Source organism: Typopeltis vanoorti, chromosome 4 (assembly GCF_054136105.1).
Source record: "Typopeltis vanoorti isolate ZY-2024b chromosome 4, IOZ_Tvanoo_1.0, whole genome shotgun sequence".
Taxonomy (NCBI): domain Eukaryota; kingdom Metazoa; phylum Arthropoda; class Arachnida; order Uropygi; family Thelyphonidae; genus Typopeltis; species Typopeltis vanoorti.
Window position 1 is genome coordinate 11,462,791 of NC_143552.1, and position 26,433 is coordinate 11,489,223.

The 26,433-nt window shown below is 35.2% G+C and overlaps 1 protein-coding gene across 2 annotated transcripts in view; it reads left to right on the forward strand.

Annotated features, from left to right (window-relative positions):
• Nucleotides 1-26,433, forward strand: part of thoc5 (THO complex subunit 5) — a 514,059-nt gene that overhangs the window by 322,853 nt on the left and 164,773 nt on the right. For both annotated transcript variants that reach the window (XM_090391636.1, XM_090391637.1), the window contains one exon: nt 12,830-12,931. In XM_090391636.1, the coding sequence (XP_090247762.1) occupies nt 12,830-12,931 (102 nt within the window). The remainder of the gene's footprint in view (nt 1-12,829; nt 12,932-26,433) is intronic.

The following is a 26,433-nucleotide window of genomic DNA, read 5'->3' on the forward strand; positions in this document are numbered from 1 at the left end:
TTTCATCAAAGTTAATGAAGCTTACCTTTAATCTTCAACTTTTTAGTGAGAAGGCTGAAACCGCTTTTTTTGTGAAAGCTTAGAAATATTAGCTGCCCTCGATGGGACGGCTACTCATAGTTCATTGGCAAGATTTTCATCAGTGAGTTTTGTACGAAGGCGATTTTTTGCCAGACTTAATTTTGAAAAAAATTGCTCGCATTGATAAGTAGTAGTAAACTGAGAAGCTATTTTCAAGGTGTTATTTTTTAAAGAAGGGAATTTCCCAGAATCAATAGACGATTCTTTTAAATTTTCATATTTCTTATGCATTACTCAAATAATGCCATTCAAGATTATATTTTTTGTAAACTGCAACATGTTCGTTACAAATAAGACAAATGCACTTGTCATTAATTTCAATAAAGAAGTATAGTTCTGTCCATTTTTCACAAAACAGAGCACATTCACCACTTCTTTTACGCGTTTCACTACAACTTGTCATTTAAAAAAATAAATTGAATAAAGTTGTCAACTGGCTAATTACAAGGCACTCGCAGTACTGCATGAGAAAAACAAAGTCAAAAGTCTACATGTTTTGACACTCGGGAAAATTGAGAAGCAACCAATCAGAGAAAGTCTGAACTTTGCCCGCAAGAAATGCTCCTGATTTCTTTTTATTTTAATGGCTGGTCTCGATTTGATGGTTGCCAGACATATGACGATCATATTTTATGTAATATAGTTATTTTTGATTTTGTATATTTAATTATTTAAATTTAAATTATTATAAAATTTTATTTACATGTACATATGAGTACATCAGCAAAGGGCGAATTAAAATAGACTCGCGGGCGAGAGGTTTCCCACCCCTGTTCATATGATAAATATGTTTTCAGTTGAATGAACCTTCCACAATGAGTCTGTCGACTCCATGGTGGGTGTAATAATAATAATAATATTTCAGGTGATTAGAGAAGGCAGCTGACATAAAGGAAAAGTTGGTGCTTATTGAAGATCTAAACAGCAGACTAGGAGATGAATACAAGACATATAGAAATGTTACAGTCACTCTGACACCATGTTTGCAAATAAAGATGCAAAAATTCACTTGGAGAGTAAGAGAGAAGAAAAGTCTCATTGACTATGTTATTGTTTTTATATCATTCCCACACATGATAAGCTGCAAGACCTATAGCAAACAAATACCATGTGAAGGCCAGGGTTTGTAAAGTAATCTGTTGATATTCTTCTTGACCAGTTGGTCAAGAAGAATATCAACAGATTCATGAGGAATACTTCTTGTGGAAAGCTATACCACAGAACTGATGTAGATGGAATTAAAGATGACTCAGAGTACCAGATGTGGTGAATCTGCAGTTCAGCTTTTAAGGATATTGAGTAGCTCTTGCTCATGTTCCTGTACTTTAGCAGAAATGGGATGGTGTGGGGAAGGCATAATGAATGCTAGTTTTGCTGAACAGTGCCCAGCGAAATATGAAAAGAATCTGTGAGAGAGAGATGGAGTCATCAAACAATTGAACTACATCAAGAATTTCTGGAGGGGATCTTAGGTGTAGCACTCCAAATCGAGAGCAATATTCTGCTGCTGAAGGTTTTTTCCCATTTGGTTATACTATAAATTAAAGATACCAAGAAATTATATACAGGCAGTCTCCAGGTTACGAACGAGATATGTTTCTGAGAATGTCTTTAAGTTGGATTTGTACATAACTCGAATCCCCTGATGAACAGCGCATATACGGTAATAATAATAATAAAACTCCTGTGTTAGCTGCTAACGTAAAGATGCTGCATCTGTAAACAAACTAGTTAAAAGAAGTTTAAAAGTTTTACTAGTTTAGAAGTTTAAACTAGTAAACTTCTTCTGCATATGTAAACAAACTAGTTCCCAAATTATTAATTTCATTATTAATTATCCTTATGAGGTGCCTTGTGAGATCATAATTCGGGTCGTCCGTAACCTGGGGACCGCCTGTACTTGATTTAATCCTTTTTCCAAGTGTAAGCAAACAAAGTTTACGCCTAAAGTATTTTCTGGACTGGGGCTTATTATTATATATTTACAACTTATTATTATAATACTCTGGATTAGAGATAGTTAGTTGTTTAAAGTTTTTCCACTTGGAAAAACTTTCCAAGGTGCAAACTTTGTTTGCTTACACTTGGATAAAGGATTAAACCAAGTATATGATTTCTTGGTATCTTTAATTTATAGTATGACTTCTGCATTACTTCAACCTTGGTATCACCTCTGGGTCTGGCTCCCACTGATGAAACCTCAGTAAAGGTTGAAACCAGTCTGGGTAGTGACCCTTCTGATAACTCATAGCATTATACATGTCTACAAGGAGATGTGCTTTGTATCATGGGATACCAAGGCAAGTGATGTGAATTCAGTACCACCTTTGCCACAAGTTGCCCCAGTCTTGAAAATACTTCAGGCACAAACTTTGTTTGCTTACACTTTTATAAAGAATTAAGCCAAGTATATAATTTCTTGGTATCTTTAATTTATTGATAGCAATATTCTGTTGAGTGCATTTGTGCAGAGCAAGTAAACTGGACGGAAGAAAAGTAATGTCTTGAGAGGGGGAAAAAAGTGCCAGTCATATGCAAATGATGTTCTATGTGAAACATCTCTGTAGAATGTAGTTTTTGTGAAATAAAGAAAATAAACAGTTATTATTTTTAATTGATTTATTAGATTACAGGAGTGCAAGATACAATTGATTTGTGGTAACTAAAATATGAGATAGAACTGCGATTGCAAATCATGTAATCCACACTGAAAAACTAACTGTAGAAGTATACTGCTTCTTGTCATTACTATAGTAGTATAAATTAAAGATACCAAGAAATTATATTCCTGGTTTAATCCTTTATCCAAGTATAAGCAAACAAATTTGCACGTGAAGTAACTTCACAGCTGGCAACTCATATAAAGAGGCTGATGATTTCACATCACTTACCTTAGTATCCCATAATGCAAAGCACATATCCTTACAGACATGTATAATGCTATGCATTATGGGAAAGGTCACTACCCAGACTGGTTTCGACCTTTATTGAGGTCTCATCAGCGGGAGCCAGAGCCTGCAGTGATACGAAGGTTGGAGTAATGCAGATGTCATATTTCCATATACAAGTAGACAAAAAGTGTCACACCTTATTACTAAAATACTCTGGATTAGAGATAGTTGTGCATGTGAAGTTACTTCATGTGCAAACTTTGTTTGCTTACACTTGGATAAAGGATTAAACCAAGAATATAATTTCCTGGAATCTTTAATTTATAATATAACCAAGTAGAAAAACTTTCAACATTTGCTATAGTACGTTTTGTGTTCATAGTGAACCCTAAATTCTTTTAGAAACTTGAAGAAGTGTAATGTAGTGCTGTGCCATTGTAAAATATTTATAATTGGTTACTTGCTACTTCTAATTTGTAGATATACTGTTAATATCTCTTTATTGATCTACCTTAAGTATTCCTTCTCATGCCTAGAATCTCCAGATATTTATTTGTTTAATGATTGCACCCATGAAGTATAGGCAAAAGAACGCTTTCATACCCCAGTAGATCAAGAATTAGCTATATCTTATCCTCGCCTCGGTTTTTGCAGTCATGGCAAAATATTCGCTACCTATCTTAAATCACTTCTAGCCTTCGGGTTCCCGTTTGCAAGTCCGAATTGTGTTTTTTGGGATCAGTGCATTGCAAAAGATTGGATCTGACAACACTTTAAATAATAATAACAAACAAGTTTAATTAATGGTCTAATATTTGTACACATTACATGAAAATACAAGTTTGGTTCACAGAGGACTATTTCTTAGCCTTAAAAGATCACTTAAATTTGATTGCTAGTATATTCTCTTGCACTCACTTAATTAAATCTCCAATAAACCTATTTTATATCACAACTATTAGGAAATATCGTATACATCATAGATATCCTTGGTGCTCATATCAATCGTAACTTAGCTTCATTCAGGCACCACACGCACACACACACATATATATATATCTCAGAATCTTATTTTTTTCTTGAACACTTAGTTAAAACTCTGGTAATTACATTGGTACAATTTATGTCATCAAGTTCTAACCATTCCTATAATATGATAGCAGGTAAATACTTCAACAACAAGAATTAACACAAGCACACATTTAGTTATCAAAAGAAATTCAATAGCCCAACTTCTTCCGTGGGAAGTTAACTGCGTTCATGTTTCATTCGTCAGTAATTACACACATTTACGAGTAATGATTACACATTAAAACTACCCCTAGTTAGATAACTTAACAATTCGATAGGGAATTTTCACTTAATTCACAGACATTTAATGAAAAGATGGACTCACGTGGGTCTCCTCCCATCTTGCATGTATTTTCCTTTCCTTATTCCTTTTCTGGTGCTTGAGGGGTCTCTCCTCCGTTCCATGTTTTTGGAATCTTTCTCTTGGAGTCACAGGGCATCGAAGAATAATCTCGACAGCTAGCGGGATATAGGGTAGGCTTTCCGGCGTCTTGAACTGCTTGGCGAAGAAATGTGTAGGTCAGGGCATACACTTACTCAACAGAGCGGCATAGCTTCAGGTCCAATACGTCAAGATTTCTCCTTGGCTTATTGCCTCCAGATATCTACGGCTGCAACTTGAGTGGCTCTCAGTGGATGGATCTCAGTCTTCCCCTACGGAACTAACGGCACCTCTCGATCTCTTGTGGATGGATCACTCCAGATAAAAAAAAAAAGTAAGCCCTTTTCATCTCAGATCCACACCTTTTAATCGCCAATGGATTAAGTTTTTGGACCCGTAATGTCCCCGAGCAAGTCTTGTGCGTAGTTATGAGAACCCTGGATAATAACATGCGACTTAATGGTTCTCGAATTTTCACCGACAAAATCTTACTTTCCCTCTTTACCTCCTTAATCCTACCTACGGGACTTTCCTTTTGATTCCCACTGCGCCCTTTCAATATTGACCTTGAAGGTCACCTGCGACGGAATTTGTAAACAATTTTCAAAAGGCACTCTTTGGCGTTTCTCTTGGTTTCATTACCTCCACATCTCTTCTTGAACAATGAACGAGTTAATTCCCTTTGGGCTTATTTTGTTTTTTACACAGGTAACTAACTTTACATAGAAAAATAGATACATTTGTACAAGGAAATATGGGTGTATTTCCACTGTAAAAGGTCAATGTTTTTGATCATTTATATTTTGGGAACATCGAAATTTTACAGAGGACCTGCAAATTAGCATCAGAGAAATCACTGTTGAAGTCACCATTCAGAATAATTGGTATCTGATTATTTTTCTTCACCAGTGCAGTACAGTCACTGGTATAAGGCAGAAGAACAGACTTCTTATTTAGCCAAATTTCAGAGAGCATTAAACATGTTTTGAGCAACTGCATCCATGAGATCTTTGGAATGAGCTGGAAGATTGACAATTAAGAGAAAGAATGAATTAATATGCTTTTCTGTCTTTGAAAGATCTGAGTAAACAGTGTTATACGATTCTCAATGGATTATTTGCTAAACCTTCAAATTCCTTTTGGAGAGGCATTGTCAATTGCATATTTCCCAATCCATGATGAAAGGTCGTCTTGTCCATTAGGAGAAACAAAGTGGAATCTCTTTATATCAGTTACTATGGATAAGGTGTTGAAACCAATGACTGCTCTTGGTTCTTTTCATCCATACACAACCAAATCAAAACTTTCTCCTCGAGATTTATCAATGGTTATAGCACAAGCCAGAATTGGGGTAAAGTGATACCATTTAACTGATGTTGTTTTATTGTTATTCCAAACATACTGCCTGTACACAGTGAAATTTTCTAATTCAATTTTCATAATTTTCGGATTCAATTCTTGTCAGTTGACACAAGCTCCATTCGCTAATTCATCAGAAATGTCCATATTTGTGATGGTATGATTTGTCACCAACGAGGAAGTTTGTTGGGTAGACTACCAGTTTCTCAAACCAACATTTTGTGTAGCTTCTATCATATACTTGCTTCTTGCTCTGCATTTTTGCATCCAATGAACATGTCTTGAGCAATTAAAGTCACTTTGTCTTCTGATCAGTTAAAGGCTGAGTTATAATAATTTGCAGAATGATTGCTACAAAAGTCTTATACAATTGGCAAAAGTCTATCATCTTCTTCGGTTTAGAGGCGTTAATTGATCTTTGTAGGCTTTAAGTATGACAATCTAAAATGATGTTTTTTCTTTTTTGTTTATAATTTAAAATTTTCACGTTTTTCTCATCCAGAATGATGAATGAAAATCAACACACTTGGAAATTTTCATAACAATCCCATTTTCACAAAATGGGATGACTCCAATTAATTGCTCCAAATTGAAGCAATACCAGATAGAGACTATTATAAGCTGTTTTAGCAGGTATGACATAGTTACTTCCACCTTCTGATTTTGTAACTTGCATACTGTGAGTTTATTCCCTGTCGAAACATCATTTGTGTGTATGTGTGCCAGCAGATCAGATGCATATTCTTCTCTTTATATTTCCCTCATGATTTCTCTGAATGGTGATAATTTTTATCTGTTTTTTTTTTTTTTTTTGGAGGGGGGGGGCAATAGCTTGAGGTAAGGAATTGTCTGTGTTCATTACTTTGGCGGCACACAGAACAGACTTCTGTGATAGTGTGCTTTTCTCATGATGATCTTTTGCCAGTGTATTCATGCAACAACTCACTGGAACACTCTCTTGATTATGCTACAGGAGTTCCCTCTGTTTATAGTCCACCATGTCTGAACTATTAGTTGAGTACAAAAACAAATTGTATTTTTGCTTTTCATTTCGTTGCAATATTTGTAACAGTTGTATTATAATTATAATGTATAAAATTTCATGAAATTTACAGGAAGAAATTAGGTTATCTGGATGAAGGTATATTTGCCTCTTTTGTTTGTATTATATAACTTATCCTGTGTTTATTTATTTAGATGTTTTCTTTTTAATTGTGTTTTATATTATGTACTGTGTGATGTTTTGCATTCTTTGTTGGTTTTATTTTATTTAATTTTTTTTCCATATGACACCATACAGACGACAATGTGCCCCTTGTCGTCTGTATGGTGTCATGTTGCTGAAGTCTCTGGACATTCAAACTTGCCATATGGTTTTCTGGAATTCTCAGTTATTTGAGAGAAGCTTGTCTCCACATCTACATGTGCTACTACACAATCTGTCACAGTAGTTTCTTCCATCAGGAATTGCATGATACTCATCTTCTAAGTTTATTCCTTGATATTTCACAATCAAAAAGATGGCAGGTTTTCTAGAAGTTGAAGATGCTGTACAAGTGATGTGATTAACAATCCAGAAACAGGAATCTGATCTTCACTGTTAAGTTGAGCATCACTAAATGTGAAGAAAAAATAATTAAGGACTGTGTTCTGAGAAAAATGACAGAGCCGTGATTCAAAAGCATTGAAAGTGACTAGGTTTGCCCTATTCCAGGATGGTGAGATCAGTGTTTATGACACTTATTGTAAATAATCTTGAAGCTTGAGCACTTCAAGGTTGGTCATGTAAGTACAATGAATGGATAATGTTATCAGTAAAATTGTGAATAAATCAAGCAATTGAGCAAATAAATGCAGCATTTTACCCTCTTGTAATGCCTATTTTTCAGTGGTTTCCCCCCCCCCCATTTAAAAAAATGTCAAGCACAGATCTCTACCATAAGATAAAGTATAGCAGTATAATTCATAAAATTATGTGAAGGCTATCGTGCTTATATGTCTTTTATTATTATTATTATTATCATCATCATCATCATTGCATGGGCACCTTGATGAGCTCCTCCTGCCTTTGCTAACCACACTTTTACCCAATTTACACGGATGACCCCATATTCTGTCCCCTACAGCCAAGTGCTGAAGCATTTCCCCTACATCAGTACTATAAAAGCCTTTAAGTAGGCTTTAAGTAATCCATGTTCTGTCCCCTACAGCCAAGTGCTGAAGCATTTCCCCTACATCAATACTATAAAAGCCTTTAAGTAACAAAATATAAGACTTATTGTTAAACTGACCATAGATTTTTAATTCGTACGTATGTTCGTACAATATTGCCTACCGGTTTTGCTAATAACTGACTAGCTTTTTCAAGGCTTGCACAGTACAAAAAAATGATAAATGCAAAAAAGGTTTAATGCAAAAAAACGTTAGTACCTGTTAGGTAGCTAAGGTAACACATTCGCATAACATTTCTACTCAGTATCATGAACACGCGTTACATGCAAACAAGTAATATGATTATTCGCATACTGTAGTTCTGTTGAACTGAGGGAATTAATTAGATTTTTCTAAGTATCATTCAGTATGGCCCCTTGATTTCTGTTTAGGTTGCTGCCTGTACATAGCACTACTGCTGCTGCTGCTTCTTTAAATAATCGATGTCTGTAATCTTCGTCTACGTAGGGCATAGAGCTGTTATTCCAGTCTATAGTGTGGTTCGAAGTTGAAAAGTGATGTGCTAACCCTGAGGTGTGATCATTGTGTTGTGATTTACATCGCCAACATGCTCTTTCTGTCTTATTTCCAGGCTTCTCGAAGTTTGTCCAATGCAGGAAAAACCGCACATGCATGGAATATTATACACACCTTGATATTTATAAAATGGAACACTGTCTTGAGGAGATCTTAGAACCTGTCTGATGCTAGTAGTTGGTTTAAATACAACCCTAATGTTATGGGCCTTGAACAATCTCACAATTTTGGTGGAAATTGAACCCATAAAGGGGATGACTGCTGTTGAAATTTGCTGCGAGACTGTTCTTTCTTGTTGGTTATTATCTTTGTTGCTTTATATAGAAATTTTGATTTGCCACAGATGCCATCTGTTCACTCCCATAATCTTTCTTGGAACTCTCTGTGGTCTCTGCTCTTTAATCAAGTGTTTTATTTCTAATCCGGTTCTCAGTCCATAAGTTAAAATTGGTTTGAATATTAGCTTGTATGTAGCTAGTTTAGTGTTTTGACTCATTACTCTCATATTCGAAAGAAATTTTTTTCTGTTGTCTATGTCCATATTTCTCCTTCAGATCTTCCTCTACATTATCTTTCCACTTCTTCCTCCTTGTATTTCCATCATCATGATACTTCGTCATTCATATTTTTCATTTTGCCTCATTACGGTCCATACCATCTTAATCATTCTTCTTGTATTTTGTTTGTAATTGCAGTCACCGTTACAGTACTTCTGATGTTTATTCCTCACCTGATATTGCTCTTGAATATTTTTACAACTTTTCTGCATTTAACAGTCTTTCAAAATAATTACTTTGAACATCTAGGATATCTTCATATTGTCTTTATTATCTAGGATTCATTTTACAGTACTCTTTCTTCCATTTCTAAGCTTTTTCAATAGCCTCCATTTTGCCACCTTCCTGATATTTGTTTTCTGTGTTCTTACTAAAATCTTCCCAAGACTTTTGTTTAGATATTTTTACACACTGCTTGCTTTCTTCTGTTTTTCTCTGTATTCTCTTGTCATTTGCTGACTTACTTGGTAGGAACTTATATATGCTTTCTTCTTTTTCAAGACTTCTCTCACTTCTTAAACCTACCATGGAGTTGTGATTTTTCTCCTCAGAGATAACTTTACCACATGCTTAATTCATTGGATGCCATTATTTTCTTCAGAGTTTGCCCCTGACTCTTGAAGGTTTAATTATTGTTATCACACTTCATTTTTCTTCAAGCAGTATTTGTGTACTTATGTCTCCAGATTTCCTATGAAAGTCGCTCAACTTCAGTTCTTTTTTTAAACACTTTTTTACATATTTTTATTTTCTGTATAATATTCAGTTTTATTTTGCTCAAAACTAAATAGTGATCACTTCATATTTTGAATACTGTATGTGCTCCTCTGTGTCCTGAACCAGGATGAAGATATTGCGCTCAACAATAATGTAGTCAGTGAGACTTTTTCCTGTTCCTGTATCTTTTCTCGATATATATTTATTCATATCTTTGTCTGAACATGAAGTTAATGATGACTAATCCATGTCGTGAACAGAAATCCAGCAGGCACTTACCATTATTATTAGCTGTGTCCTTTTCTAGAAATTTTCTTAACCCATCTTAGCTGCCTTCTCTAATGACTCAAAAGATTCCTCCACTTCTTCTTTAGTAAAACCTTGTGTTGGAGCATAGTCACAAATAAGTAACATTGTCTAATTCCCCATTTTGAGATTTACTGACATCACTCTACTCAATATTGACTACCATTCAAGAAGATTATTTTTATGTTTGATGTTGAAGACTATAGTTACTTCTTCCTTTCTGTGATAATCACTGACTAAATATATAAAATATCGTAGTTGTTATTTAGAAGAATTTCAACTGCTTTTGACTTTTTCATTTCAGTAATACCACTTATCTCGATGTTGTACTAGTATAATTGTTCTGCTAGTTCCACTTCTTTTCCATTTGAATTTGTTCCAGTTTATGACCCTAGTTTCCTGAACAAAACAGCAGGGAGCTTATTTGACTAGGCAATGTCCAGCCAGCTTGTACTACCATACAATTGTTGTTTATGTCAATAAAGAATGCAATTTGGTTGGACCCAAACTGCAGCCCATCCATGTTTCTTCAGTATCCAGATAGACTCACTAACAGGGTGCACCATGAGGTAAGGATGGGAAATTACATCAGAAACCCTGTTGGTTCTTTGTCTTCATTAAAAGACTATGTGGATACTGAGGTCTCCTCCCAGTTATCTAGCTTTGACCATTAAACCATCTCTTTTACTTTTTTAATAAAAGATAAGTCTTTCTTGGAAAATGTAAACAGATTGTGTTAAGGAATAGATACATATATGTCTAAAAAGAATAGCACCAAACATTAAATCTGTTTTGTTCAATTGCATTGTATTTCTGAGCTCTCTGTTATGTTGGAGGTTTAATGGATTTTTTTACAACACTCAGAATGAATTAAATTAGAATTTAATACTCCTATATTTCGTCCTAGTCACTAGGACATCTACGGGGATTACAAAAACAATTAATGTAACATGCACACAAAAACTTACAATACTAAGCCCAACCACGTGGGTGACACTAAAGTCCTATCTAGGTGAAGCGCCCTCTAAGGGCGGTAGTAGGTGGCCTGGAATGTATGGTGGGACCTCTGGTGATGAGTGTTTCCCAAATCTTCGGAAGCTTAATGCAACCGTATTTGTTAAGATTTGGTTGGTTTCTGAGAGCTGCTGCTGCTTCTAAGAAAAGTCTCTCTTTCTTGAATTTGCTGTGGTGGAGCATGGTGGTTTTCTTCCATGATACTCTGTGGGTGGTGTCCAAAACATGGTCAGCCAAGCCTGAATGGCCATAGTTGTGTTTAACGATGTACGACTTGTGTTCCTCCAGGCGGATGGATGCTGATCTGCCTGTCTGTCCAAAGTACGCAAGCTTACAAGAACAGGGTACTTTGTAAACTCCAGGCAGAGAGAGGGGGGGGAGCTGATCTTTCGTAGAACGGATAAGGGTAGCAAGTTTGCGGTAGGGCTTGTTTGCTGTGTGTAGGTTATACTTTTTAAGTATCTTGGCTATTTTTTCCGAAGTGCCTCGGATGTAGGGTATGGTGATGGCATTTTTAAATTCTTGTTGACGAGATTGATGGGGAATGGGGGAGGAATTGATTATTTTTTTGATACTGTGTGCACTGTAGCCATTGGAGAGGAAAGTTCTGTGTATGTGGTTAAGCTCATTAGCGAGGGCGGTTCCACTGGAACAAAGATTGTGGGCTCTCTTGGTAAGGGTTTTAATGATGCCATATTGTTGTGAGGGGTGGTGGTGGGAGAGTTTGTGAATGTATCTGCCTGTGTGTGTGGGTTTTCTGTATACAGTGAAGGCAAGTGTATCATTGGGCAGGCGCGTGACTAAGGTGTCTAGGAAGGGTAAACAATTGTTCTTTTCCTTTTCCATAGTAAACTGGATTCTTGGATGTAGGCTATTGAGATGACTGAGGAAGGTGTCTAACGTGTCTGGGCCATGAGGCCAAATGAAGAACACATCATCTACATATCTTAGCCAGATAGAAGGTTTGAGTGGGGCTGAGTCTATGGCTCGTTTTTCGAAATCTTCCATATAGAAATTGGCATGGGGGGGGTGAGAGGGGGAACCCATGGCGGTTCCTTCTATCTGCTTGTAGATTTTGTTATTCCAAGAGAAATATCCTGAGTTGATGGCAAAGGAAAAGAGATCTAAGATGTCAGAGGGGAAAACGTTTTCTAAGAGAGATAAAGTGTCAGTTAAAGTGTGCATGTTACATTAATTGTTTTTGTAATCCATGTAGATGTCCTAGTGACTAGGACGAAATATAGGAGTATTAAATTCTAATTTAATTCATTCTGAGTGTTGTAAAAAAATCCATTAAACCTCCATCATAATGTCCTCACAGCACTTAAGCCTCTACACAAGAATTCTGAGCTCTCTGGTTTGTGATTGTCTCTTAGAAAAATCATTAAACCTAATAATTAGTTTAAACTAGCACATAAACCTAAATACTAGACTCATAGAAAAGTATTTAGGTTTATGTGCACGGTTTGGCTATGAATCATTAATAAATGAAAGGAATGATATATAGTGTGCACCAGTTTTATTAGCATATACTATAATTGCCTTAATAATCATCATTCTCTTTGTTAGATAAGTGTGATTTTTATATCTGTTTCTGTATCATTATTATTCTAATTATTAAATTTTTGTTGTCTAAATGCCTTTCTAAATAGTTGTAACTGTTAACTTCTCTTATTTCAATATACACATTTCTCACCCTCTAGCGATGTTTTAAAATCCGATTCCTTGTTGAATTGTTTGTTTCCTGGAGATACTGGCAAAGAATCACCTAATCCAGCAAATTGGTATCAGTTAAAAAAAAATGGGTAAATATTATTTGAAATGTGTAGTACAGTATTTTTAAAACAATAAAAAATTGCTGCTATTCTTTCTAATTATCCTTTCAAGATGTAACAAAAGTGAAAATTGTTATTTTGGTGTATTGATCTTTTGAAATATGGTGCGTGTGTGCGTGCACACACACACACACCCATTGTTGAAATAAGTAATGGGGCAGCACTATATTTCAGAAAAATCTAAATTGCATGCACATGCCCTTCACACTTGGTTCTCCTTTATTCCTAATCATACATTGTGAACTGTAAAGTCCACCAGGAATAAAGGAGAACCAGGTATTTTGGACCTTTTTTTCCTTTACCAAGATTGATAGTTCATCTACCATTGTTGGACATGCTGATTTCATCAGTACATGCTAGAGCATTTGAAACACCTACCTCAATGGTTTGTCATTTTTCCCTATACAAATATCAAAATGATGTATCATGATTTATCATTGCACTACTTTTGATTGGAGTTATCTTGAAGGTTTTTTGTTTTCTCCATTGGTAGAAAAGTATTATACTTGACAGGAAATTATATTTTGGTTTCCTTCTTTTATCTAACTTTACATAGGCAGATATTTGCATTGAAATGCAGAGTGATCGAAATGAAGGGATCCCTGTTCTGTTTTTGGCTTTGTGGAGCACTGTCCAGTGATCCAAATGCTGTGAAACTTTGCAGCAATACAGTGTGTGTCATGCAGAAGCAATATCTGAAAAAAAAAAAGGGGGGGGGGGAAGAGTTCCAAAATTCAGGACCAGCCCATTACAAACACCAAATGCATGGGATTTGCATATTGTGCAACTCGGCAGGTAGCAGGAGGAGTTTAAAAAAATGGACACGGGGTCCCCCATTCTGATTGTTAATACTGTTCACAGTGATGACACTAACCTTGCTTTCCTCATGAAGCTGTACTACCAAAACAACTGCAATGCTGTTACTGCATTTCGTGAAGTTCATCGCCTGAACAAATGTCGACAAGGTATACTATTTCTATATGCTCTGTGATGAATGATCAGTCGTTTTAAAGAAATGGGATCTTTGGGAGATAGACTGGGCAGAGGTCACAAACCAGCCAGGTGAATGAAGTTGCTACTGCAATTGTGGAGCAGTCCATGAATAACAGCATTGGTTCCTGCAGTTCATGTGCTGTATCAAGACATATGGATGTTCCTTACACAACTATTTAGAAAATTCTATGTAAGATTGTGCATTTCTACCCATCGCACATTATCCTGACAGAGGAGTTGTGCCTGAAGGGCTTTGAAAGTTGACTGACATTTGCTTTAACATTCCTTGCTCAAGTATAGTTGGATGATTTTCTGGGGAGATGAGGCTCATTTTCACCTGAATGGAGCTGCAAATACCCACAGTTGCTGGGTATGAGCTATGCAAAATCTGCATGCAATCCAACAGATTTCTTTGCATTCGCCCAAAGTTAATGTCCGGTGTGGGTTTACAGCTTTGTTTATCATTGGATCATTCTTCTTTGAAAGCATTCACCAGTCAGGTCATGTGACCTGCTGAGAGGTATTGTGATATGATAAAGTCATCAGAAAGAAAGCTGACAAAATAAAGGAAAGGCAAGTTCTCTTCTGAGATCTAAATAGCAGAGCATACCCAGCATTATGCAGAAATGTTTTCGGAAGATTTAAAGAGTAAAGCAGTGCTAATAATAATGGCAAGCATATTCTGCATTTGTGTTCGTGACATGTACTATTAATTCTTGAATGCTGACAATGGGAAGCTCTTTCCTAATATCCTCATTTTTAATATGATACTGCCATTGATGCCATCTGTTTACTCCCCTAATTTATCGGAACTCATATCTGTAGGGTCCAGTCTTTGGTCAAGTATTTCATTTCTAACCAAGCTCTCCGATCCATAAGTTAAAATTGGTTTGAACACGGTCTTGTACACAGCTATTTTAGTATTTTGACTAATTTCTCTCTTATTATCATTCTGAATTTATTACAACAGTCATTTGTTTTAGTCAGATAATCTTGTAGAGTTGTACTGGATTTAGTTAGTATAGCATAAAATGGAGAGTTAAGATTAACATATCCAATTTTGATATTAGGTTTATTGCCACTCTCTTTCATAATGTGAACCATATAGATGATGAATATATATATGGAATGGAGATAATGTACATCCTTATCTCACACCTGATTTAGCATCATACCATCTTCCTGTACCTCCTTCAATTCTAACTGCTCACAACTCAAATAAAGACTATGTATTACTTGATATAATGTCCCATTTACACCATGTAACTGGTGTAAATGGAACATTGTATTATTATATCATAATTTCCTCTTGGCACTTTGTTATATGCCTTTTTCAGATTAATAAGACTTCAATACAGATCCTTGATATATTCCCATTACTTCACTCTTTGTCTTAAAGTGAAAATCCAATCCTGACAACCTCTATTTGGCCTACATCAAGTTCTCATATTTAGCTTTTATTTTCTTTTTTATAGATAGGTGCCATGAGAGATCTACTTCAGTCATTCAAAATTTGACCTCCTGACCAGGCTTTCTGAATTATGCAATGTAGTTAATCGCTGTATGAGAGGTTACCCAAAAAACAACTGGAATCACTTGCTGTGCTCGCATTTTCTATTTCCAGATGATACAGTTAGGCATTGTGGGTGTGCACCAGTCTGGCAAGTGGCATCATCCTGTGTGAATTGGTTCATTGTCCTGGCTGGCCACAAGAAACACAGTGTGTATGAAATTTTGTTTACTTTTGGGTAAAACTGCAGCTGAAACTATTGTTATGCTTTGGCAGGCCTTTAAGGACGATACATTACATAAAACGCAGGTCTATGAAATTCTTTTCCTGTTTCCAAAGCAGGGACGTGTCAGTTGAAGACCAATCACGATTTGGTCAACCTTTGACATCAGCAATGATGAAAACATCATAAAGGTTTGTCAGGCAATCAGTGAAGATCATCGAGCAAGTGAGCAAGTTTCTGAAGAGATGAATTTGTTGGTTGCTGCACCATGACAATGCCATGTTCCATCCCACATGGCAGTTGTTCCCCAAGCTACTCCCCGATCTCTCTCTATGTAACTTTTTTTATTCCCATGAATAAGGAAACCATGAATGTGTGTGAAGTGAAAGAAAAGTTGCTGGAGGCCATAAACAGTATTCTTCAACAGTTCCAGAACTTTCCAGTAGTACAAAAAACTTTGGTACAAGTGCATTGACTCACAGGGAGAGTACAGGCAGCCCTCGGTTTATGCCTCACTTCTGCTCCTGAAAAAACGGCCGTATAATGAACCTAATTTTAATGGGAGGTACAAAGTTATGTTCTGCGTAGTCAAAAAATATGCACATGAAGTATGTGTAACATTACTATATTTAAAGCTTTGATAATACATGCATATATATTTGTTAAAATAAAATTATTAATAACGAAAACAAAACAAAATTATATACAAAAAATATGAAACTTCAAAAAGATATTACATATTTCTATGTTGAAGTTCCTGGTTTCGGATCACCTGCACTTCGTTTCAAGCTGCCTTGATGTTGTTAATGCCCTTCAAAATATTGAATGACCGGCAATAGTCTTTAATAGTTTTTTCTGAAGTGTCCAAGACATTTTTTTGAAAAAAAGTATCGGTGTTAACTACCTAGATTTTCTTTGTTTAAGGAGTTCAGTGTAAGGTCGAATAGATGCGATCACACTCCTTTTTACCTTCGCACTCTGTTCCCAAGCGTGGTCCATTTCGCAGAGTTCATGAGTCAGTGTCTCTATGCTTGCAGTGACACTCTGTAAATTGGCCGTTTTTATATTTTTCAGAGGACCTTCTTCGTTTTCTTTCTTCTAATTTGGATGCTGACTTAATTGTTTGGCTAATTCTTTTAAGTCTTCATTAGAAAGCGGTTTATCATGGCTCTCTAAGATTTCTGTCACATCTTCAGCTGTAATATCGTCCAATCCCACCTCTCGCGCAAGCTTTGTAACATCTTCAATAACATTCTCCTCTTGCTCTAATTCCTCGAAGTCGTGCATAAATGCTGGAAGACATTTTCGCCATGCTCCTTTTGAACACTTTGCTGACACTTCATTCCAAGCTGCCTTGATGTTGTTGTTACCCTTCAAAATATTGAATGACCGGCAATAGTCTTTAATAGTTTTTCCTGAAGTGTCCAAGACTCTTACCATTTCTTAAATGTTATACGGAGGTAATAGTCTTTGAAGATTGATATAATCCCCTGGTCCATCGGTTGCAAAAGCGATGTTGTGTTTGGGGCATGTAAATAACCTTGACATCCAATGATGTTCTTACTTCAGCAAGGTTTTGAGGATATCCAGAGGCATTATCCAAGAGAAGCAATGCCTTGGCTGGCAAATCATTTTCTTTACAGAAGCAAAGCACAGCAGGACAAAAATAATATGTGTACCAATCTATAAAAACATCTTGTATAACTCAAGCTTTCTTGTTCCATTTCCAATAGACTGGCAGCATGGCTTTTAGACCCTTGAAGACGCATGGTGTCTGTGAATAGTACACCAACATTCGTTTAAGCTTCAAAGTTCCGGAGACATTTGCACCCAACAAAAGCATAAGTCTATCTTTTGCAGCTTTAAAACCTGGAGTGGAAGGTTCTTCACAAGAAATGAAGGTGCATGATGACAAGTTTTTCCAGTAGAGCCCAGTCTCATCAACAAGGAAGTTATCCTCCTGATTTCATTTTTAATGTTTGTTCTACACAGTCTTGAAATTCTTTAGAAAAAGCAGCCGCTACCACAACATCCGCACTTGCTACCTCACCACATTATTTGACACTATGGCATTTACTACAAGACTTAAATCTGATGAACCAACCTTTGCTTCCTAAAAATGTTTCTTCGCTTCCATCTGTCTTTTTAAGATCCTCAAAAATTGTTTTTGCTTTCTTAGTTATAACAGCCTGCATCAGAGAAATGTTTTTCTGATTCAAGTCATCCAACCATAATGATAATAATTTTTCATGAAGTTTACCCCTACTATAATTTACATGTTTTGCACTTAGTACTGCCATAGATTGTTGCGTATTATTCTATCTGTATTTTTCATAATTGTAGTAACAGTCGATGGAGGTAAGTTCATACTTCTATAGACATTAGCATGTGTCTGTCCATCTTCCATTCTTTGAATCACCTCCATCTTCTTTTCAAGTGTGATTGATTTCCACACCTTCTTAACACCAAGTTCTGCTAACTTTTCTGCACTTCTTTTATCAGACATGGTATGTAATTACCTACTTTATCAATTTAAATACGTATGTAAAAAAAAAAAAATAAAAATAAAACAATTAGGTAGATTCAACAGTAAAACTAGGTTTGATACATATACATCGTAGTAGCTATGTAAACACTAGCGTGCCTGCTAGCATTGTTTCTCAGTCAGATCACACTACAGTAAGAAAGCACACATATGCATCCAGTGTTATTGTGAACCGTCATAAACCGATGGCTGCCTGTACTTTGAAGGAGACTAAATGAAGACAGGCTAAGAACAGCATATCAGAACATATTGGAAACTAAGCTTAAGACCCCAAGTGAAAAACAAAATATAAATACAAGAGCAGAACGACTGACTACAGTTCTAAAAAAAGCAGTAGAGGATAATTCCTGAAAGAGAAAAGATCAACAAGAAATGGATAACTCAGGAAACCCTAAAATTGGTACAAGAGAAAAGAGAACTGAAACTTGAAAGAGATAATTCTGAGGCAGCAGTTGAGTTATACCTTCAAAAATGCAATGAAGTATTGAAAGCTGGAAGATCTGATAAAGCCAAATGATTGGAGGACCAGTGCAAAGACATTGAACAGTACTATGGAGAACACAAAACTAGAGAGGTCTACAAACTTATAAGAAATGTCGATGGGAAGTGGCAAACAAGATCAGTAGCAGTCAAAGATGAAAATGGTAAAGTATTGATGGACAAGACAGAAATCATACACAGATGGACAAGATATTGCAGCGAACTATATAAAAATCAACTAAATGATACTGCAACAGAAGTAATCAAAGAACTAAAAGCACTCTCTCCACCAGCAGAGATCTTTGAAAATGACATCTTGGAAGAGGAGGTGAATAAGGCTATAAAACATCTCAAGAACAACAAGAGTCCTGGAAATGACAACATAATAGGCAAGATGCTAAAATATTGGGGAGAATATACAAGCTATGTAATGAAATATGGAGATCAGAGTATGCCTCGGAAGAGGTGGAAAAAATCGGTCTTGGTTGTTCTTCATAAAAAAGGCAGTGCTTTAGATTGCACCAATTACAGAACTATTGCATTAATGAGTCATCTTGGCAAAGTGCTTATGAAAATACTAACAGAACGCCTGAAGGGTCATATGGAGGCACATCTTCCTGGTGAGCAAGCCGGATTTCGACAAGATCGAAGTACAGTGCAACAAATACTCGCACTAAGACTAATAGCAGAGAAAGCTCTAAGAAAGAACAAAAAGATATACTGCTGTTTTGTGGACTTCCAAAAAAGCATTTGATAATATTGACCGAAATATAACATGGGCTGTCTTAGAATCCTATGGTGTGGACAATAAATTGATCTGCCTGCTGAAAGATATAAAGAGCCAAGCACAAGCAAAAATCAGAATAGCAGGTGAGACTGGAGACTGGTTTGCCACTTGTCAAGGCACAAGACAAGGGGACCCAAAATCACCAATCATCTTCATCACACATCTGGGAAGAACACTAGATAAGATTAAAGAAGCTGGAGGCATTTCAATAAATGGCATGAGAATAAACTACCTTTGCTTTGCAGATGACATCGTCCTGATTGAAGAAGACACAGCAAAGCTGGAACAGACACTATACACAGAAGGAAAAATATATGGACTAAATGTCAACTTTGAAAAAACTAAAATAATGATATTCGGACAACAGGAGTTACTGAACAGAGTTACAATAGACAGATTTCAGCTGGAAAATGTGGAACACTTCATATATCTTGGATGCCACATGATGCATGACTTGGATCCCAAAAAAAACATAAAAATTAGAATAGCCAGAGCAACAACTGTTTTAAAAGCCATGGACAAAATATGGAAGAGCCAAGCTATAAAGATGCAAACTAAACTGCACATTGTAGACACCTGTATCTTCAGCAGCATGCTTTATGGATGCAAGGCCTGAGTACTCCTGAATGAATCTGAAAGGAGGATATTGGCATTCGAGAGGAAACACTATAGAAAGATCTTGAGAATAAGCTGGATACAGAAAGTGAACACTGAGGAAATCTACAGACGAATACAACCAAAAGAAAACCTGATCCAGAAAATAATCAAAAGGAAACTATGTCTATTTTGCCATATATGTAGATTGAATGATGAGAGAAAATTAAAAACGTTGCTGTTTGGAATGATTGAAGGAAAGAACAAAAGAGGAGGACCAAACAGAGAATGGGGCGATGACATCGTCAAATGGTGCGGAAACTCTATACACAAACTGAGTCATCTTGCACAAAATTGAATGCAATGGAAGAATCATATCAAGATGGCATCAGACACCTATGGGCATTGGACCCTTGGTTGTTGATGATGATGAATAGTTTTTTTGTTTTTTTTTTTAAATAATTCTATTTATTTTTGTGTATCCCCCTCCTCGTAAAACTTTTTTATCACCATATCTGAGCATTTCTGGTCATATATCTGTGATTCCACATGTGATTACTTGTTTCATTTGGCAGCTTTTCAAAATTATTACTTCAGACATCTAGAATGCTTTTATCTTCAGTTTTCATATAATGTTTATCACCTCTGATTCCTTTCTAAGCTTTTTCAATAGCCTCCAGGATAAACCTTCCTGATATTTATTTTCTGTGTTCTTCCCATGACTTTTGTTTAGTTAGTTGTACACAGTACTTCACTTTCTTACAGTTTTCTCTGTATTATCTAACATCATGCAAATCTCTAAGATTCTCTGAGATCTCTATTCTTAATCTGTAGGTGTGAATTGACAGTTCACATATGAAAGCTGCTTGATATGCTTGACTTTGAGTCTTTTTTAAAACCCTGACATATTTTACTCTTCAAGATGATATTTGTTTTTATCATCACCAATTTTCTGATCTGCATCCTCAAGTGATGTGCAGGATACTGTGACAGTATTGCCTAGTTTGCATCACTACTAATCTCCTTTAAACATTTTTCCTCCAGATTATTCTGTCATCATTATTCCAGTATTTTCAGATTTTATATTTGTCTTCTAGGCACTTTTGATTGTATCAATTCATCCAGACCTTAGTTCTCCTCTGTGTCTTTTCCTCTACTATCTAAGCAGCAAACACCTGTTTTGCTAACTTTTCCTCTCATTCGGTTAATATCACCTGACAATATCACCTTAGATTGGCTTTGCTCTTCCAGACCCTTTCTAATATCTTAATTTTTAATATAATTCTGCCTTTTGTCATCTCTAAAATGTTTTATGACTAAAGAACATGCAGTAATACCAAAGATATTTAATTATTTATTAAATTTGAAACTTACAGTATACCAGGTTTGTTCAACCATGAAGAACTGATAGCATCAAGGTTAATTAACATACAAATTAATATTGTATTATGTATAAATATTGTATGCATTTATAAAAAATATAGATAATTTGGATCATCTTTTAACATGATATCAACTTCTTTAACAATTACCTTCAGTTGTTAAATGCAGAGAGCTATCATGGCACGTGACTTTACATTTATTTAAGCATGAATTTATTTATTTTTCTTCATAATGATTTTTCAGCACATGGATGACTGTTATCTATTTATATATTTTTTTATGTTAAAGTCCTGATAAGGCCACCAGTTTTTCATGAGCAATTGAAACTAGTAGTTTGTAAGTTTTGAATTTAATGACTTATTAAATATTTTTGTTATTATTGCATGATTAATGTCATTTGTTCACTCCCACAATTTTTCTAAAAATTCTGATATCTGCAGTCTCCAGTCATTGATCATTAGCAGCATCAATTTCCTGATATCTACCCTCTTCCCCAAGGGGTTCAGGTTACTATTGAGAGCACTACATGATTAAGTTTACATTATTATTAATCTCCTATCAACAATTTTTCTCCACATCAACACTTCAATATTGTCATATCTAACATTTTGTGCTTCTAAGGCATTTTTGTCTGAATCAATCCACTAGACCTTTGTTTTCCTCTGGGTCTCTTTCCTGCCATCTTGGCATCAAACACCTGTTTTGCTAACCTTTCTTCACCCATTCTATTTAAGTAGCCATACCACCTTAGATTAGCTTTGCTGACACATTCTTGAATGCTAATAATGTCAAGTTCCTTTCTAATAATCTTCATTTTTAATATCATTGAAAACTCTCATAATTGGTTTACTCACCCAATTTTTCACAGAATACTCATATCTTTGGTCTCTAATTTTTGATCAAGTGCTTTATTTCTAATCCAACTCTCAGATCCATAACTTTAAACTGCTTTAAACACTATTTTGTATACTGCTAGTTTGGTGTTTTGGCTAAGATTCTTTCTTATTCCATATAAATTTATTAAGCCATACCAACTTTGCTTATCCGGTTGTCTGTTTTCAGATTTAACCTCCCATCTTCACTAAAAACTGTGCCTAAATAGCTAAAATATTTTACTTGTTCTATACGATCACCATTTAGAATGCATCTTAAATTTACTATTCTCCTGCCTACATTCATAGTTTTGGTCCTTTTATTGCTGATTTTCATGTCAAATTGGTTACAGCTGTTATTCAATTTAGTTAGAGAATCCTGAAGGCTTGCACTGGATGTGTTTAGGAGTACATCATCATCTGCATAAAGCAGAGAGAGAGAGAGAGAGAGAGATCTTGGATATCTTCAATTCTAATATCAGGTTTAATACTGCTTTCTTTCATAATGTGATCCACATAGATGATGAATAAGATTGGAGATAATGTGCATCCTTGTCTTACTCCAGATTTTATATCAAACCGTCTTCCTGTATTCCCTTCAATTCTAACTGCTGACTGACAACTTACATATGAACTATGCATAGCTCTGTATAATGTTCCATTCATTTTATAAAATTGAAGTGTTTTTGAAAAGCTTTTTTCTGTGTACCTTGTCGTATGCCTTTTCCAGATCTAAAAACTAAACCAGATCTCAATGTCTTCTTCTACAGAGTTTGCCACCGAGACTCCAAGCTTTTTTTTTTTTTTTTTTTTTTTTTTTTTCAATTTGTTTCATTTTTTAATTCAATAATGTTTGCATGGTCTTCAACAATTTACTTGTAAAATCTGCTGAACTTTAATTCTTTTTAAAACTTTCTTACATACATACTGTTCTTTTTCATGTGATATCCATTTTTATCCTGCTTATTACTAATGGTCACTTTCTATTTCAAATCCTCTGCACACTCTTACATCCTAAATCAACATGAATGTCATTGTTAATATCACTATCAACAATGACATAGTCAATGAGGCTTTTCTTATTTCTTGTGTCTTCTCTCCACTTGAACTTGTGCACATCTTTATGTTGAAACGTGGTGTTAGTAATGACTAGTCCATGTCCCGAGCAGTCTTCAATTGACTATTTTATTTCTAACTCAGTTCCTCAAGTTAAAATTAAACACTGTTTTATATGCATCATCAGTAAGGTTCGTAATTTCCTTGATGTGTTTATTTCTTCAAAATTGGCATTATTAGAACTTGTTTGGAAAAGAAATTGTCTTCAAGTTTGGACATAAACAGGTTTAATTTCTACTAGATCACGGCAGAAATCAACTTTGACTCAACCTCCTGATATCAGTATGCATTCACAATTCAAGTTGCCCTTAATTATAATTTTCTTCTACAACAGGAAAAAAAAAGTGCCTGTGCTGCCTTTTTGTTCAAATTGAATTTACAATCTTGAAAGCCATATCTATAATTTCTTTCATTTTTAACATTTTAGCACACAGAACGTGATGGTATATTATGCAGCGATAATGCAAAATTTTAGAAAAGACTTTGTTGCTCTTACATAGTGCAGCAAAAACATTACAACAACTGATCATATCTAGATCAGTTATATCTAGATAATACGTCAGTAGTTATTTGCATTATCTTGTACGAGGATGTGCTGAAAAGTTGTGATAATCACCGTGAAGGAATTGAGGTAGAACTGTGTAACTTACACATTATTCTACATATTCCCCAAGAAATGTTATATACTTATTATAATGCTGCTGCATCATTTGAATCCTCTGAGAAAAAAAGTCTTTCCCTTGTTGCACAAACCAGTCCTCAGCTACAAATATGTCTTCATCATCTGTTTTTTTTTTAAATTTGGGAATAGGAAATAATCAGATGGGGCCAGGTCTGATAAATAGGGTGGGTGAGGCAAACATTGAAATCCCAAGTTGTGTATTATCTGTTGGGTTTCATCAGCAGTGTGAGTAGCTGCATTCTCCTGCAAAAGCAACATGCCTGTGCTCAGTTTTTTTTTCCTTCAGTACCTCCTAATTCCTTCAGAGCTGATGAATACTGCATCTGTAACAGTTTCACATTTTTTTAGGTATTGGTAAGGATTACACCATCCATTTCTCAAAAGACAATGGCAAGAACCTTCCCTGCTGACTTTTGGATTTGGAACTTCTTTAGCCATGGAGAACTTTTGTGTCTTCACTCCATTGACTGTTGTTTGGTATATGGATCATAGCGATGAAGCCATGATTTACTAACAGTCACAATACGAACCAAAAAATTTGCGTCTGATTTCTCAAAATGACCCAAAATCTCTTGAGATGACAATACACGTTCTCTCTTTTGTACGGTATTCAAACATTTGGGGACTTACTTTGCTGAGAGCTTCTGCATGTCCAGATGTTGGTGGATAATAACCTCAACTCATTCCCTGGATATCTCCAGAGGCTTTGACTGGTATTCGTGTGTCATCAGGGATCATGGTGCATTGCCTTGATGTTTTCAAATGTCATTGCTCTGGAAGGTCTTCCTGACCTTGTTGCTTCTGTTATCTTAGGCTGCCCAGTTTTAAACTTGGCCTTCCATCTGGCAACTGTTGGATATGCACTCACCTAAAGTTTCATATGAAGTTTGGTGAATCTCAATTGTGGACTTTTCTCGCAGCATGAAAAACTTGATGACGGCATGCACCTCTTTGTCTTTGAATTTTTTCAAAACCTCTGACATGTCTTCTTGTATATCCTAAAAGAAAAAGAACAAATTATTACAATTTGATGTAATATGGGGCTTAAAGGGTTTTAAGATATGATCTTTCTTGTGGTTATATCAGTTGCTTTAATATAATTTTTGTTCCAGGTGAATAGATAACTAAATTATTTTAATAAAGTTTTTAAGACTACTAAATAAATCTTAACTTCTTGTTCTACCTTACAACAGAAATATTGTAATTTTTCCTTAACAGAAAAGTTTTCAAAAACCATCCTAATGAAAGTAATCATTTGGGATAGATCAACTATGTCTGTAGATTCGAGTTGAATTGAAAATGCCTGGCAATCCTTTGATGTCTTGCAATAATTGCTATTTTCAATTAGAAGCTATTTCATCTACTCCTCATACATTGTATTACAAGATAACGGCATACTGTTGATGTTAGAAACTACTTCTGACTTATTTTTGAATTTACAAAACAGTCAGCTGCTTCTAAAAATTCCATTTTGAAAATTGTACTATCACTCAATGGTTTCTTATTTTTAGGTAGAACATGGCATAATTCAGAAAGATGCAACTGTAGCTATCTTTGATGTTTTTTTAAAAACATCAAAGATAGCTACAGTTTAAAAAATTTTAAAAAATTGATTGCTTAGCTGAAAGATTTTTCAATTCTTTAAATTTAGCCTTCTGCAAATCTATTTCTATGGATAGTTAATCTCATGTTTGTTGTACTATTTTAAAGTGTCATCCCAGGTTTCCATTCTTTGGTGATGCAATACTAACACTACAAATTAAACATTTGTTTTTTTCACCATAAAAAAAATTAATAATAATCTTGCTCCCATTCTTATGTTAGTGATACAATTTCTTCTTTTTTGGTGTCCATGATGTTAAAAAAAATAACTTTAAGAAGATATAAATTTATTTGCATAATCAACATACACTGTGCTTTGCTAATAGGCATGTGGAAAACACAAGTTACCACATGTTTGTGTTACAACTACCAACTAGTCACTGATGCATGTGCACCTTGTCTTTTTCATAAACTTACTATTATAATAACGGAATTTACTCGTGTAAAATATTCTTTATTGGTAGAATTTTTGCCTGAGTATCACAAGCATCATCAGTACAAAGGCTAATTAAACAATAACTGATATATTCACAAAACGCCAACTAAGTAGCTAAGGTTAAATTTCCTAAATTTATTTCACAAAAAAAAAAATAATAATAATTAAATAAATAAATAAAATTTATGTGTGTGTGTGTGTGTGCGCGCGCATACAATTACAAAAGTTAGGAAAGATTTGCTGATTTAT